The 18,182-nt window shown below is 38.1% G+C and overlaps 1 protein-coding gene across 1 annotated transcript in view; it reads right to left on the reverse strand.

Moving 5' to 3' along the window:
• LOC118807263 (connector enhancer of kinase suppressor of ras 2-like) overlaps nucleotides 1-18,182 on the reverse strand; it is a 124,155-nt gene that overhangs the window by 90,347 nt on the left and 15,626 nt on the right. The window contains exon 2 of the mRNA XM_036569226.1: nucleotides 541-704. Coding sequence (XP_036425119.1) covers nucleotides 541-704 — 164 coding nt within the window. The remainder of the gene's footprint in view (nucleotides 1-540; nucleotides 705-18,182) is intronic.

An 18,182-nucleotide genomic window follows, 5' to 3' on the forward strand; every position in this document is an offset into this window, starting at 1 on the left:
GTCTCTATTATCCTCCCTTCCATACTCTAAAAAGATTCGGAAGCTGGCTGCGAGTTGCTAGCTATTGCTAGTTTTTCCATAGAGTTTGTACTCTTTGTATGGTGGAAGCCATGGTGCACTACTGTCTGATAACTAATGTGCTAGGCTAGTGCAGTGGCCTTTGCAGCAGTGAAGAATGCTCTAATCAGGCACCAGAAACCCTATTCCAAGTCTCTGTGGGATGCACTTTGTTACCTAGCAGGCTAATTTGTTCAAGTTGGCACTTGTATTTTAAGCTTTGTGTATGCATTTCCTTTCCTGTGTGAATAACCTTTTGTGTTATTGATCTCTTGTGCAAATATTTGTACAGAGCTAAAAAATGCAGGGTGGCTGACTGTAGTAAACATCAAGAATGCACTGATCAATAGCAAATATAACAGCTACTTGCTAGGATGTCATCTTTACACAAGTAATGCCTTAGTTGGAGTAGTGTAACAATGTTTAAATAATAATCAATGGAAATAGAGAGTCTGTACTGAAGTATGAGCTAAAGTAGCTTACTAGTGCACACAGCAGATCCACGGCCTCCAGTATGAGCTCTTGGTGGCCGATGCGGGTGACGCCAAGCTCCTCCAGCTCCTGGTGGGTGATGTGAAGGAGCTGCTCGCCTGTTATCTTCTCCCTCTCAAAGTTCTTAATGTACTGCTGCAGGCAGTCGTCCAAGCCTGGTGGACACAATGAATGCAGTACACAATGTCACATGCAGGACAGTCCATAGCATCACACAGGTATTTCTGATACTTTAGTTAATACGATTATTGTTGAAGGTGTTTAAATGCATGCATAAATGTAAAGAAACATCCCATACATCAGCATTACTTTGTATGCAGAAACAATTGGATAATATACACATTTCACAAGTCATTTTTTTAGGCACACCTACTTTGTACCTACATTCATTAACAATTTTGTCGTAGGTCAGGTGTATCCACTCTTATCCACGAAGTGCAGGTGTGGCTGCAGGTTTTCATTCCAACCAAGCAGAAGTACACATGATCAGGTGTTTGAAAATGAGCAATTGATTAAACAAGCAGAGTCAGGTGTGCTCCTGCCTGTTTGTAATGAAAACCTGCGACCCTTTGCTGATAAGATTGGACACCACTGGTATAGGTGCACTTTGTTGGTTTACAATTACTGCCTGTAGCCCATTTGCTGCACATATGTCCATCAATGGAAAGTGACCACTGTAAGACCACCACTGACCAGATATGTTTTGGCAGTAGAATATTCCCAGTGCAGCAGCGACACAAGATGTGGCAAGTTAATCGTAATAATAATAATAATAATAATAATAATAATAATAATAATAATGACAGCGTTATACTTTAAAATGGCCAGTGAATGTACGCACACAGTAGGTGCCTAATAAACTGGCAACTCAGTGTATACACTGTCATATGCAAAAGCCAGAGGTCAAATTATGCTTTGTTGATTTTCTAAATGAAAATTGGTACACATCCGCTACAGAGAAAGTTTAGCCCACAGTTACTGTTAATCATTGTTCACATAAAATGTGGCCTACACAAATGTTATGGGACTATTTTGTGTTATATATTTTTTAACAAATATGTAAACTCAGCAAATAAATAAACTTTATGCACTAAACTTTGCAGAAATATGCTATATTTATGTTTGTTCCCTGTAGACGATGTGTTAACTTATTCTTCACTTATTAAAGCAACAAGACACGTAATCACATAAGCACACTCTCATGTATATTTAGGTCTTGTTGCTACCAATCTGTACCAATCAACAGATACCGAAAACCATAAAACTGGAGCCCTGGGTACTGAACTGATGGCCAGTGGTAAAAGCACAGTTCTAGTTTTCACTTGCCAAAAAGGTTCTTTGTCCTATAGATAGAATTGGAATGATAGCACAGTTGACGCCACTGCCATGTTGTTGAGATAACACCAGTAAATGCAGCAATGAATTTGAAAGCCATATCCAGCACTGACTATTCATCCACATTATTCTGACAAATTCTCAACATCTTTTTTGGGGTTTTGCGAATACTATCCATAGGTATTGATGATATACTCTTGAGGCTTCCACCCCAGTTACAATTGATTTATACCCTGAAAGGTATAGTTTGGTACCTTTTGTCCTAGAATGTATTGTTGTTGCCATAATAATAATAATAATAATAATAATAATAATAATAATTATTATTATTATTATTATTATTATTACTATTACTTAAATGCAGCTTATTCTCTAAGTGTGGTACTTTTCTCTTTAAAACATAATGATAAAGCTGCAAACAGAGGCTGGTTCATGTAAAAGGCGATTTAATTCATTATTATTACTCGCCTGCAAATCCCACGGCAGCTGTTCCTCCCACAGCGCTCATAAGATTAGTAGCACCCAGAGGTGTGACATGAAAGGTTTGTCAGTAAACGTGTTCCTTTTTTATAGTTATGCTGTATACCTAGACGGAGGAGACCATAGCTGGAAATAGCACTGGTGCGACAAGAAAGGCTGTCTGGCTCTTTGACTGGACCTGGATTTCTCAGTGCCTTGGCCAAGCTTAGATCCTCATACCGGCCTATAGAGCTTTAATTGGGCTTTATTGGACCAGCTGAAATTCCAGCATGAAGCAGTGTGACTAATAAGAACAATCTATCTGTGCCACTATGAAGAGAAGTCATCCAGGACTCAGATGTTTTGCTGAGAGAAAAGTAAAGAAGAATAGTGAAGCTTTTCTAGGCCAGTTAGAACTGAGCACAGAGCAATGATCATGACGCAGATCAAGATAAAGCCCGCAAAACTATAAAATTTGAGCTTGAGCTGACTCTAACAGGGTTTGTGAAAATGTTTTTTACCAGCAATGTTCTATTTGATCTTTCATTAAGATATCATCCTGAGGGCCCAGCAAAAATCATACAGCTGGCCACACCTGTTTAACACATCATGGCCTCAAGCATGTACATATCTAAGTCTTATAAAAAAGTACACCGCATGCTGCCACGCGCATCCACAGCCCCTAGCAAATCTCGGAATTGGCTTTTCAGCAGATCGGCAGAGACTTGATGACACTACTGGAAGAGAAAGTCCCCTTGCCTGTGGGTCTACTAAGAATAACTTCCTTCAGTGACCCCCCTCTCCCCATTTGCCATGCTTTGGGACACGGTTGCTGGATTTAGGCATCGGCAGCTACATGCTTGAGTCCCCCCATCTTCTTCCACACATAAACAACAGCTGAGACCATCAAGCCACGTCCCTAAGGCAAATGGTAATAAGTAGACCCTAACAACACCCTGTTTTAAAATCTACTCAACTAAACAAGCTTGTTATTCAGGGGCTGTTTCTGTTCAGTAATTGAGATGATAAGTACCATTACATTATACCTTCTTCTTTGGTAGCTTTGTCCCTGGAGATCTTTGGTAATTTGGTTATTGAGTATTAATTTTGTTTTACAAAACTATTTAAGTATGTAATTGCATATTAATTTACATAGAAAACTACACAAATAATGAAATTTATATTCAGTTTGCACTCTATATCAGTTCAAGGTTGCACTTTTGATGTTTTGATGTCAAGAAATGACAGTAAACAGGCAAAATGTAAAGTACTGTGCAAAAGTCAGTTTTTCAGTGTCAGAAAACACTAGAAAGCATATATTTACCATGACATATAAACCTCAACAAATAAACATATCTAATAATTAAGTGTTTAGTGTGCCCATCCTTCACCTTTGCTACATCTTTCATTCTTTTCAGGACACTTTCAGTTTTTAAAGAAGTCTCATCTTATCAATCTTGGAAGTTAGTTGCGCTTTCTGCTTCTCACAGTCCAGGTAATTTCAGACACATTCAGTGATGTTGAGGTCTGGACTCTGGGGTGGACGGTCCATTTTTCTGAGGTCACCAGCAGGTTCCAAATTTCTTCTCTTTTACCTTTTCTTTATTCAGCAACTGCTTCTTGACAGCTGCGCATCTTAGCAGACCCATTGAGTCATCTTCTCACAGGGAAAGCTGTGGAGAAACACCTGTGGATTTTGTTAGATCTGAACCAAGAATGGAGCTTGATTTTTGCTCAAAGATAAAAACTTTAAGTACGTGTCTGATGGTGACAGTTTTGGTGGTCTACCAGGTCTTGAATGGTGGATAGGAGTCCTTTTTTTCTCTATATCTTTTAATACTTTTTCAAACTCCAGTTTTAGCAACTCCTGTTTTCATGTTCCCCTTCCTTATGCAAGTGGATTATGTTATATCTAATCTCCTCAGAAATATCTCCTGAAGAATGAATAGCTTGTACTTCGTGGCTGTGACTGGAAATTAAATAAATGAAGGATGGTCTCTGATGTTTGCACAGTACTGTACACTGTTGGAAATAAAGGTCCTGTGCAGGTACATTTTTCGTTCATCAAGGTACAAGCAATGTAAATGTTCCTTCAAAGGTACAACATTGGTTTTAAGGTACCTTAAATAGGTTTTTCTAGGTGAAAAATATGTATTTGTCTTTTTCATAACCTAATGTTTTAAAACAGAACAATAAAATAGGAGAGAGAAGATGGGCTGTGTGGAGTCAATACAACTCTGAAAATATAATTTCAGTGGATTACGGTACAGTTATCTTCCCTGACTAAAGGTACTGAGATGTACCCTTGAGGGTACCACCCCTGTGACAAGAGGGGTACTGCCCCAGTAATAGTTTCATACCTTTTTTTACAGAAAGTGTAAAGGATGGATTTTCTTTCTACATACAATACTGCACCAACAGTGACTTTTCAACAAATAGTAAAACTTGTCATCTTATGAACACAAATGTGAAATCGATTGGTTTAGCATTTGCATGTCCAATTGAATTTCTTCGCTTGAGTTACACATGAGAAAAAATGATCAAATTACAACATGGCTTTGTTGCTGCCAGTGATAACTGAGATAAAAAAAATACAAAATATGTGTTTGACACAACCATTTACCTACTTCACCACACATACTTTTTACTCTAATGTCTTTTTTGCTATTCAGTCCTCGGCAGTGGCAACAAAGTGTACATTTCTACCGCTTCTCTATTGTGTGCATGTGCTCTGCTTTGGGTAGAAGCTTTGACATGCAAGGCCCTGAAGTTTCAGCACTGCTGCGGGCAAAGCATTGACTTCCACATACCTTTTCAAGCTCAGTACAGCAAACCCCTGTCCCCTCAGGGGAGACCCACATGACAGTCTGGCAGAACCCATCTAGCAGACCATCCACCTTCATGTGTCCTCTCCCTGTATTAACTCATACCTTCATAGTTACCACAATCTTCACAGTGGCAGCTGTTCAGAACCGTAGCCCAGCCCATTTTGGAGACTTTCACACAAACAAAGAGTCTCCTGCATCCTCTCACAGCCACCTGAGATTGGCGAGGGCTGTAGGAGCCCTTTTAACGCAGGTCTTTTATGCCTCTGTACCCTACACAGGAGATGGACACTATTTGAATGGAGGAGCTGTGTTCATTACTTCAATTGGGCACAGCAGCTGCAGCCCCTATAAAGGGCACTGAACAGAGTGCTCCTGAGCTCAGGCCTCTGCCAGAAACATGAAAGCGTCAAGCATCATCATGCTGGCCATGTCAGCACTGCTCATGTAATGGTAGCAACCATTTGGATTTGGATGCACTCCAGAAGAGCAAGCACTTATTGTCAGGGACAGGATATAGGCCTTGGAGCAGAAGTGTGCAGTTCCAGCCTTGCACTCTTACAAATAAAGGCTTCCAAATAATTCTTGGCTTCTTGGATTCTTCTTGGTTCCAAAAAAAAAACAAAAAACTACACTTTACTTGGTATAGAGCCTTTATATTGTGGTTCTATGCTATTTAAATTACATATGGACCTTCTTTGAGAAGTGTAGAGCTACTGTTGTTTGGCTATACTACTTAAATGTAACTATTATAGATGCCAAAGTTTATGTGTGAATAACAGATTAACACAATAAATTATTAACTCCACTCATTTTTTTAACCCTTGTTTTCTTGGTTTGATCCTTCAGACCATCTGTAGTCCCACTCTGAAGTCTGCTTGAGCACTATGTGTTCTATGATAGAATCAATGACCAGGTCTGTTGTTTAAATACAGCTTATAAATGGCCATTGATGCATAAAAGTTCTATTGATGCTCTTTTGAAAAAAACAAAGTCATTTCCTGCTATTGCAAGCCATTATTGGTTTATCACCGGAGACTCAAACATTTTTACAAGCAAAACACACCACTGTTGGTGGCAGTTTCAGTAACATCAGCAACATTCGCACTATAGAGTGCCTCACCCATGGGAGACCTATGGATACATTTACAAGCAACAAACTAAAAAAACAACAGCAAAGTAGAAAGCTACAGTTCCAAAGATGTAATGTAGCAGTATGAGAATGAAAGGGCAGCAGTCGTGGGTTGAAACCATTGTATATATATGATATAGATGGCTGGAACATGCAGCCACTGTTTCTCTCACTGGAAGCTGGTGATGAAAATTGGAAACCGTGTTCATCCTGTTTACATGATTTAGGTTCAGTGTTATGTTGAATTATTGAAAGTAATAAATACATTCTGATTAAGCTTTTTGTCCATTTTTATACCTATAACAAATTTTTTTTTGCTTTTAAAGTGGAGCAAATTTTTCAAATTTGAAAAAATAAGACAGATGTGAATAACAACAGTCAACTACACAATCTAATCTGATTAACTGGAATTATTGCTATCATTTAACTGCCCTAGTAATCATATAATTGCACAACTACATTGTTAGTTAGCTAATGAACTACAATAAGTTTATATTCTGTATCGATAAGCCTGACTGCGAACTTCTCTTTTTGTCATTTATATGTCAAGAAATGACAAAAGCTTGACAGAAATGCAAAGCATTATTCTTCTTTCTGCAAAACAATAACTTTTAATCTAATCTTCTTCTACTGAATGTGGCATTAATTGATGGTTTAGATTCCACACTTTTAACAGAAATAAACAGATTGTTTTGGTAAGCTGAGAGTAAAATCAAATTACAGCATGCTTTTATTATTAGTGATCACTATGGTGATCTGTGGATCTCTATACCACCAAAATAGTTTGATGTAGAGTATAATTATTAAAGTTTCAAAATGTACTGTTCTCTCCCCAGTCCATCCAGTCCATATATGGCAACTAAGCAGCAAAAAACAGCCAGTGTTGAATTCACAGTTTTTGTGATATCACAAAAAACGTATTTACATATATCTGCATATTCAGCCTACAGCAGTTTAGTTCCGCCTATTTTATAAAGATTGTTTCAGTCCAGACTGCTTTCTAACTGAGGCAGCACAGAGTGCAGCCAGTCAGACCAGAGGTCATGTACATATATCAGTCTAAAAGTAACAGTAACAAAAACAAGCCTGTTTAATTTTAAGGGATAAAGAGAGGTTAGAAAATGTTAAAAATGAATTGTGACATTAACCCACACAAAAATCATAAATGGACTTCAGGGGAAAAAATAAAATGCAAGAAAAATGGGTGATATGGGCACCTTAAATCAGGAAAAGCACTTACCTATAGTGTTCCTGGATGTGTATTGCTCACTTTTGCAATAAAACACTTGCTTTTCTGAAGACTATTGTTGCATTTAAACTGATACTATATTGGTATTGACTTGATACTGGCACTTAAATACAGTATAAGTATCGATAATAGAGAATATTGATACCATGAAGTCTATCCGCCAGATGGAGCTTAATAAGTACATGTCATGGAAAATCTAATTTTCCTACCTTTTTTTTTTAATAAAAGATCTTAATGTTGTTTGTCAACATTTTCAAATGAACAATTTCAAACAATTTCATACAGTTCAGTCCCCAGCCTATACAGTCTATATATATGGAAACTAAGCTCTAAGCTACGGCCTGTTTCGAATTCATTGTTTTTGGGCTGTTGTGAAAAATCAACACATTTAGATAAATCCAGCCTACAGCAGTTTAGCCCTGCCCCTTCATAATAAAGTTATAAGGAGTGTTATCAGCCTATACTGCTTTTTGAAAGAGGCATAATACAGGTCAACCAATCAGAACAGAGGTCATTTATATATCACAGTGGAACAAAAACAGCTTGTTTAATTCCAAGTAATAAACAGAGGACAAAAAGATCATGTAAAGATGACATAATAAAATGAATACAAATTAATGAATTTTCTGGTACAAAAACCCACACAAACATCATAAGGGGACCAGAAGAATGTAGGATATGGGTGCTTTAATTAGAGCAAGCAACAAGTTGGCGGTGTGGGATTATTTCACGCTTCAGACAAGCAGTAATAAAATTGCTCATTTCAAAATCTGTAATGTCAGTATTCTGAGGCAAAGCATGACCAGAAAAAATTTCAGTATATCAAATTTAATTAAGCACTTAAAGATAAACCATGCCAAAGAACTCAGCAAATTCTCTTAGCTCTGAAACCATTCAGATGTGAAGTTATCCAACCGGTAAATGCCATTTATTCAAGCTTAGTATGTTTTATTTGTGACACAGAAGACACAAATAAAATATTTTGGTGGAATAAGTGGAATAATATAAATATCAGGATTCATAAGCACTTGTAAAGTATTTTGGTTTAGATAGAGTTAGGATTGGTATCAGTACTTGGGGATCAGGTATCAGTATTGGAAACAAGTGGCATTGGTGCATCCCTATTAAAGATGTTACTTTTTGTTTTGCTCCTGTTAAAGTTGATTGAGGAAGATTACATCCAGAAAATGATTATCTCTGTTGTAAACCTGGAACACTTAGTAAGGTAGATAAAGGTATTTTCTGCAGACTGCCTGTCACTGTGTGATTTTGTTTTCAGCAGTAATAAAGACAGGTTTCAAATATTGTCATTTTCCTTGGAAAGACGGACAACCAATGACATCCAACTGTCACTATCTTTGAAAACGTTCCTGCCAGCAGATGTAATTGCCCATATGCAAGAAAAAAAAAGAAGTCAGGAAAAAAAAGCAATGAAAAACAGCACATTGTTCAATTCACAACACATAAAACCAACCCCATTGTTCTCCTCCCCCGGATGGCAAATTGCTGCTTAGCTGCAGAATACCTCAGGATTGTTGCCTACGAATTTTAATTGAAAACCCTAGTTTTGTCACCCTGTTGTTTTTTTTTTCTCACTTGTCCTTTTGTGCAGCTTCGCCTCTCGAGCTAGTAATTATCACTGTACACCTGTGGCACTGCCTCGGCTGAGTGGCAAACACAGGTTTTTAAATGCGCTGATCTCTCGCCGTGCCGATGAGCAGTTATATAAAGACATGATGAATAAAAAATCAAAGGGACCACAGTCTCGATTCTGGTTCCAGTGGGCCCTTTGGGGCTGTATAGCAATGACCTACTTTCATGTCTTCTTCAGCGTCTTGCACAGATAAATCCAGCTATACGTTTGCTCTCATCAGTGCCCAAGAGGGACTGAAATACGGCCACATCATTGCAATGATAGGGCCATGGCTGGTATCCCTGTGAATATTATCAGACCAGAACCTTTTCTGTCACTTCTGTCCGTTATCCGAATGGACAGTCAGTAAAATCAACCTTTAAAAATCAAGCTATTACTGTCATTTTGCTGCACTCTTTAAATGTAATTGCACAATTATTACTTATATTACATAGTTATTTATATCTAGAATTATATTAACAAGCAATTTACATTCTGTATCAATAGGTTTGAGTCTTCTTTAGGACTGTTCCCTGCTTCTTTCAATGTTAAGATTTTGCCACTTAAATACCACTTTTCATCCCTTTTTCCACTCACAGTCCAAATTACTTGTTTTTTCTTTTCTTTTGGTGTCCTTTGTAAATTAGTTTAGTAAATCATTTTGTTTAGCACAGTGTCAGCAACAACATTTTCAACAAAATTATTTTATATTAGGTTTGATCATTATTTTTTTCTCCGCAATATCTTTAGTTTCTTTTCCAAAAATTAAAGGCTATGTGCATTTAAAATCTGTGTGAGAAGAAAAAACTAGTTAGACCTTCTATGCAGGACAATAATCTGGGTGATCCAACAGGGGACCAGCAGTGGCATACAGTCAGTGGGGTGCTGATCTTAGCAAGCCAGTAGACCGATATATGCTCACTATCTGTAAAGTTGCACTAATCAGCATAGGCCTACTTACCGTCCAAACTACATGCTCACCAACTGCTAATTGTTTCTAAGTTCCTTTTCTGCATGTAGTACTTCGTTCTGACAATCAGACTCAGAGTTTTTCTAGAATTAAATTTATTATTTGAAGCCATATCTAACATGATGCCGCTGTGAGTTGCAGGAGTGCTGCACTAATGATCGTAGCAGAACTGATTATTTCAGAACTGATCATTTAAAGTCCTACATTTTGCTATCCTCATGCTGAAATTTCCCATGTCTGATGTCTAGACTTCAGTAGAGTATCTTAGTTTAATCTTGTTATTAGCTGCAGACATTGCATTGTGCAAAAGTAAACCTTATTAAAAACCTGTCAGGTCTGATACAGCTTTAAAAAACTAGTCTGTCATTATAGAAAAACCTTTAGTATGAAGGACAGAACTGAAGTGCAGTATATGGTGTTTAAAGAAAAAAGGCAAAATAACTTGAAACAGTGTGTAGTTTGTATAGCAGTGGCTAGGTAGCACAATAGCTAATCCAGCTGAAATTTCAGCAGTTTTTAGTAGTTTTAAAGGAATGTGGTCTGTAATTTCCTAAAACTTCAGCTAAAGTAGCTATTGTGCTAGCTAGCATACTTGCTATCCAAACTACATGCTAGCCAACTGTTTCAAATAGTTTTGCTGCATATAGCACTTCATACTGTTTGTCAGACTGAATGTTTTTCTATAACAAAAGCCTCAGAACTTAAGTGTCCCCATGCATTCATAATTTTAGTTTGGTCTTTTTAGCTGCAGGCATTTCAGTGTAGAAAAAACTGTGTGACAGAACTAAAGTGCAACACAGAAAAAATGGTATTTAAGCCCTTACCAAGCCATAGGCCCAAAGTTTTTTTACACACTCCTATAACCCTCGAAAAGCTCAGTTAGTTTGCATTGAAGTCCCTGTAGTTAATGAATAATAAGCCTTAGTATGTAATAAGCTAGGAATGGTAATCGGAGCCTATCCCAGCAGTCACTGGGTGGAAGGCAGGATACACCCTGGACAGGTCATTAGTCCATCGCAGGGCAGGAATTAGCTGACAACGTAAGCTAAATTAAATATTGCACTAGCTAGCATACTTGTTGTCCAAACTATGTGCTAGCCAGCTGATTCAAATAGTTTTATTCCATATAGCACTGTGTTCTGTTCATCAGAGTGAAGATTTTTCTATTTGAAGCTGTATCGAGGCGGCACGGTGGCGCAGTGGGTAGCGCTGTCGCCTCACAGCAAGAATGGCCTGGGTTCGATTCCCGGCTGGGTGACCAGGGTCGTTTCTGTGTGGAGTTTGCATGTTCTCCCCGTGTCTGCGTGGGTTTCCTCCGGGTACTCCGGTTTCCTCCCACAGTCCAAAAACATGCAGTCAGGCCAATTGTGTGTGTGGATGTGTATGTCTGTTTGTCTGCCCTGCGATGGACTGGCAACCTGTCCAGGGTGTATCCTGCCTTCCGCCCGATGACAGCTGGGATAGGCTCCAGCACCCCACCGCGACCCAGAAGGATAAGCGGTTTAGATGATGGATGGATGGATGGAAGCTGTATCGAATCTGATATTGCTGGGAGCTCCAGCAGAACAGCATTGCAGTATGACTGTGCATAACCATAGCAGCAAAACTCATGCATAAGACAGGAGTAGAAAAGTTTAATTCAAATAAACATTTAAGTCTCAGATCTCGAGTCTGAGATGAGTTGCGAGTTAGTTAAGGGTAAGTAAGAGTTGAGTCGTGAGTCCCCAGACTGTATGCATAGCAATTACTTTTCATCAAATTCAAATCTCAACAAAACATCTCTACTTCTACTTACAAGCACAAATGTGGTATTGAATGAACGTTTAGACAGGATTTCTCTGCTTATGAGCTAAGACTGAGAAACAATGTTACTATCAAACTGCTAATGGCTGTGACAACAGCAACTTCTAAGGGTTAAGGAAGTCCATCTCTGCGTATCTCTAGCTTTGTCTTGGAGTGACTGCATATAAGTAGTTGATGAGAAAGTGGTTCATACTCAAGTGCCTCTTTGTTCCATGTCATCTCTCCATTTGGAGTGCTAATCAGAAATTCTAAAGCCTCGCAGAGGGCAAGAGTTCACAGAAGAGAGAAGCCGCAAGACTTCGGTAAGACATGACGAAAGAAGGCTAGCTGAGAGATGGCTTCTCTTTGAAAAATGCATCACTTATGACTCTGCATCAGCAATGCCGGCATTGCATCCTGATTCCCGACAGCTCAGCCATAACACTCAGCATAATTTGAGTCAGCCTTCAGTGTTTCCGCTCCAGTGTTTGTTACCTGATCTGCCTGCTAGAAGACTAAAATACATTTTCTTTATTTCATCTACACATTTTTTCACAGGGTACATTCCATATATAACATTATTTTGAACTTTTTTCCACACTTGTATTTTTCAAATGTATTATACACAATACATAGGAAAATTTTATTAATTGTTTATTTTCAGGTTTGTGTGTATCAGTAAATTTAAAATAATGATTTTCACTTTAAAAAATCAGAAAAACATGAAAGTTGACCACTTGAAACTTTTATATAGGACTGTGTGTAACTTTTCAGTTTATTAGAGCTTCCACTCTTTTGGGAGATTTTCTTTTAGCTTTTTAAAGTAATCTGCAGGGATATTTTTCCACACTACAAAGGTTCAGTTTGTGCTCCTCACAATCCAAGTAATCCCAAACACATTAGCCCCTTAAATGACCAGGAACCACTGGTGGGTCCAATTTTACCACACAATCTTCTATAACCTTAGAAAAACTCAGCCAGTTCGCATTGTAGAACATGTCGTTACTGAATAAAAAGCCTATGTAAAAATCCTGGGATTTAAGGGGTTAAATAATGTTGAGGTCTGGGCTGCTGAGAGTTATCAGTCTATTGTTGAGTTGTCTTCTCAAAGTGGAAGGATGAACAGAAACACCTCTGGATTTTTTCAGATCTGAAGCAAGATTGGAGCTTGATTTTTGCTCAAGGATTAAAAGTTTTAAGTACTGTTTACCTGAAGATGACAGTTTTTGGTCTTCCAGGGCTTGCGTGGTTGTTATGAGTCACTTTTAAACATTTCTTTTCAGATTTTTTTAAATACTCCAGTTTTGGTGACTCACGTTTTTCACATTTTCATTTGAATTTCCCCTTTCTTTTATTTAAGTGGATTATGTTATAATTGCCTGACAAAAATCTTCTGAAAAATAAATAACTTGTATGTAATGGCCATCTTGATGGGAAATTATATACTCTGTCTTTTGCACAGTGCTGTATATGCACCCCTAATGGATTGGACATGGTGTAGCATAGACAACACAAACATGTGGTATATATCAGAATATATTTACCTTGATTTTTAAACTTATACATCACCTAAAACATATTTTAAGTGCATTTTTTCTTTTTTTATGACCTTTGGAGAAATCTTTTAACTATTGAATAAACAACCTATAGAAATAATTCTGGAGTATACCAGCTAGATGTTCTGAATCCTGTACTTTCCATTGCTAATATTATAAGCTTACCCAAACTGTAAGACACTGAGCTATGTGCTGAAATGATTTCACCTACAGTAATCTGTATCACTGTCTGCACTGTCGAGCCACATCAGGCCTGAGATGTGTGTATGTTTGTCACATTAACTAAGCCTATGTGGGCTCACTGTGCTACATCACACATTGCTGCCTTCCTGCACTAGTCTGTCCCAGTACAGATCCTCCAAAAGACTCGTATCTGGCTGGCCAAGGCATGTTTTAATGGGAAGTGTGACTAACAGATTCTCCATCCCTCTCACGGATTATCAATAGAGTGGGCCGGCTGCCTGACTCCTCTCTCTCTGCTGGAATCGTATGCCCTCAGGCCTCGCTTTGCTTTTAGTTTGCCTATTTGTCATGAATTCAGTGAAGATGCTAGCTAGTCTACGCTTAGTGCTGACTCTGAGGTTTTTCCATTCATGGGGGACCTGGATACACCCTATTTTGTGCATATTTCCATACATGTGTAAGGCTGAATTATCACATAGATGCATACTGTTTGAAAGGCAATGAAAAATACAGGGGTGTGCAGCGTAGATTCTGTTTGATCCACACCATATGTTTTATATTTTCGCATTGCCATATTAACAGTACTTCTTAAATGGCTTTTCAGAATGTGGGTAACTGTGATGTCCATGGAGTATATCTTTTCATCAATATACAACACTGTGAAAAATGTATTAGACACCTTTGAAAATTACATTTAAAGGTATTCTGGTCAATAACCATTTGAAAAAGCAGTTAACCAGTATTACTTATAGCTATCTTTCAGATCCTGGTTTGGCTAAGCAGAGCATCATTATCTTAAATCAAGTGTGCTGGTGATAGGATGCAACAAATCGCTGCTGTCGAAAGAAAACCTTTTATCTCCAAAATGATAACTTTACAAGAGAAGGAAAAAACCTACTTTAATTTAAGTCAATGGAATCAGGCTTTTTTCTTTCATTTCTTTTGGTCCATTCATCACGAAATTTACAGCCAATGTAAAGGGTAACAGGTATTCTTTAATTTATGTCAAAAACTGAAAAATGTCAAAAAACAGAGATACGAGATTTTCCTCTGACAACAGTGAAATGTATGTGATTATTGGAGTCATTTGGTTCTGAAACCGAACTTTGTTCTTTGTTCAAAACTACCTCACATCTCACAACTACTTTAAAAAGCCTTTTACTTTTTTGGATTCATGTTTATTTACACTTATTCTGATGGTCTGTGCTGATTTTATAAGCAAAAACACTTTTGGACACAATAATTGACTTTAAATAATGTGCTTAGGTGCTTTTCACAGTACTATATATTTTAATTGCTTGTCTTAATGTCATTATATGTTAAATGTATGTGAGTAATGCAATAGACGATAGGCAGTTTTAACGGGCTACATGCTTTAGCGCTCTGTGGTCCCACTCAGTAAATTTGTGTGCTCTACTGCTTCATGGCTGAGCTGTTGTTGCTCCCAGACACTTCTATTTCACAATAATGGCACTTACAGTAGGCCAGGGCAGATCTAGCGGGGCAGAAATTTTATAAAGTAACTTGTGGCAAAGGTGGGATCCTACAGTGCCACGTTTAAAGTCAAGAAGCTCTTCACCACGACCCACAACTCTGACACTGTATTTAGTAGCTGCCATTTTCCTTAAAATGCTACAGTAAAATCACTTCAGTATGTTCCACTACGTTATGGTGGGGGGTGGGGGTTTTATATTGACTTATTATTCAGTTCTACCAGTTACTTTTAATGCTGCGGTACAAGAGTACAATTACTATGCATAGTGATAGACAATTATAAATGTATTAGTTATTTATCTGTTGATTAACAAGCAAATACAAACCAGTCATGTCTCAGTAACAATCAGGGAATATAGGGCCAATTTTATAAGCCATTAACTTGCTTCTGTGTGGTCTGCCACTGAGGAATTGTGGCTCATCTTGAGTCCGTAGTATCCTCACATGAGTTGAATAACACAGCAAATTCCCTTGTAATGAATTATGACTTAATTTGGTCAGTTTTCATTTGGGTCCACTTCGGTGAATGACTTTAATGAACACTGTTGGTGTTCATTTGCTGTGTTTCAAAACAAAGGTGATGATAATACAGACCTTTCCTGCCCCTCAGAGGCCATAGCAGCTGACCTCAGAGTCAGGGGCCTCTCTATCTTTCACTCTGTCTCACTAATCTTCATAGTGGTGTGACCAATGGATATTTATTTATTTTTGATGGAACAAAATGTCTTGTAAATACCTGTCATGTCACATTATTCTTTATGTTGAATGAAATTGCAGAACACACTGAAATCAGATTTTTTTAAAATTTCAGTAAAATGATATTTTTTTTAAACTGCTTTTTCTTACATTTTATAGCAATATCAAAGAGCAGGTTATGCCTAAATAGTGATTTGTCAGTTTTCTTTCCCACAAAACACATACTGAAACTCTCTGGCTTTGCAGTCCCTGATTAACTAAAGCTGTTCCATACATTGTTATTCTTCCACGCTGGTTTCTGTACCTGCTATGGTTCATGCATGCACTGTGGCAGAAATGTTACAGCCATTCTTTGATGCACTGCATGTAGCCGAGAAGTTATGCTTAAAATCATGCAATTCTCAAAAGACCTGGCTGTGCTCAGTGAAATTAGACAGGGATTTTACAATTTCACACAGTTTCCAAATGCACTCAGCACAGAGCTCAAGTTCAGCTCGTCCCTCCAGCTGAAAATGAGTTTCAGCAAAGAAAGTATGAATAATCACTTAATAAATCAGAAATTTGAGAAACATATGTTGAAATAAGGTCTTATTTTCTCAAAATAATTGTTGATGTTAAAATAGTCACATACTTTTTTAATTAATAATACTGTACTCTTCATATACTAACTATGAAGTTGTGCCTGTGCTCATATGCATGGAAGTTCTTAGTAAATAACCCCCTAAGCTGACCATCCCATTGCTGCAAGGCATCAGCAATTAGTGCCTTGCTTAGTAAATCTGCCCTCATATGTTAAAAAGTGCCAGACACCCCTTCTAATTAGTGAATTCAGCTACTTCTACTTTAAGGTGCAACCACTGCTGACACAGCTAATCAATTGCTTTACAGCTTGTAAAATTTCCACTGCCAATAGAATGAGATGTTCTGGAGCAGGTGCACATGAACCTAAGGTCTCCATACCCAATTACAGGAGGAACTAGTACAGTGTAAACTCCACCAGCATCGGACAGTGGAGCAGTAGACCTGAGTCCTCCAAAGTGATAGAGCAACATCCAATACTTATGGGATGAGTATGAGTTGCATTTGTGATCCAGAGCTAACCATCCAACATCAGTACCTGACCCCACTAATGTGCTTGTGGCTGAATGCAAATGCAGTCAAATCCTTACAGCAATGTTTCAACCTCTAGTGTAAAGCATTCTCAGAAGAGCAGAGGCTGTTGATGCAGCAAAAAGGGACAGACCTTCTGTTAATACTCATAATTTCTGAAAAAAAACTTTGGATGCAGGTGTCTACAAAGTAATGGACTTATAGTGAAAGTATGTGTCCATGATCTAAATGAGTGCACTTACTCTGTTTAGGCATTATGCATATTTACATAGGGCAAAGACACAAATGTAGCCACGGTGAGTGGCAGCAAGATTCAACCAGTTAACATTAGCTTGCTAAAAGAAGACACATGGTAGGTTTCTCTTCAAAGCAAAGCTAGCGCAAAGTACATCCGTTTTATTATGTATGCATTGTGGCAACAACGTATAAGCAGTTCCCCACATTGTTTAGTCTAGCCAGCAGCCAGTCGCTCTGTCTCATTAACATCTTGAGCTACCTTTGATACCCCTAGTTAGATCCTATAGCCTACTGCTGTAACTTCATCCTACTGTTTGCATGGCTATCCTTCTTCCTCATTCACGCTTCATCCCTTTCTAAAGTAGGTTTGGACACTGGAGTGTTGTTTTAAGAGCTCACTTTGTCCTCACTAATATTCCAGCATGATTAAACTGTACATTAATGAAGCCAGCCAGCCACTGAGTTCATCCGCTTGGCAAAGGCCTTCCTATCAGTCATCAAAGAAACCAACTGGTCCGTAGCTATGAGTGAATCAGATGAGTCACACTCACCCTGGGCGGATGGGGAGCTGATATGTTGTGAGCACATTTCATGTAGGCTAGTTCTTCTGCCAAGCTCAAAATAGTGTCGATTATTTAGTTTGAATAGTGCTCATCTCCCATTGCCTATTAAGCTCATTGGTAAACTCAATACTCAGTATGAAGCTGGATTGATTTAGAATCTATATTGAATCTATATTACTTTATACATGACTGTATACATTACAAGCCCTCTGGGTGTAACATGTTGGCAAACCAACAAAGATCCTTCATTGTGTCTGTGGAACGATATACGTTGTCTTGTGATTACTGGCATCAGCTGCTCATGAAACAGTTATTGAGTATTTATAAATATAGTCCCTATATAGACTGTAGTATTTATCCATTCAATGAAATACATTGCATGCACTGTGTTCCTTTATGCTACAGTTTG

This window comes from Colossoma macropomum, unplaced genomic scaffold (assembly GCF_904425465.1).
Source record: "Colossoma macropomum unplaced genomic scaffold, Colossoma_macropomum, whole genome shotgun sequence".
In the NCBI taxonomy this organism is placed as follows: Eukaryota; Metazoa; Chordata; class Actinopteri; order Characiformes; family Serrasalmidae; genus Colossoma; species Colossoma macropomum.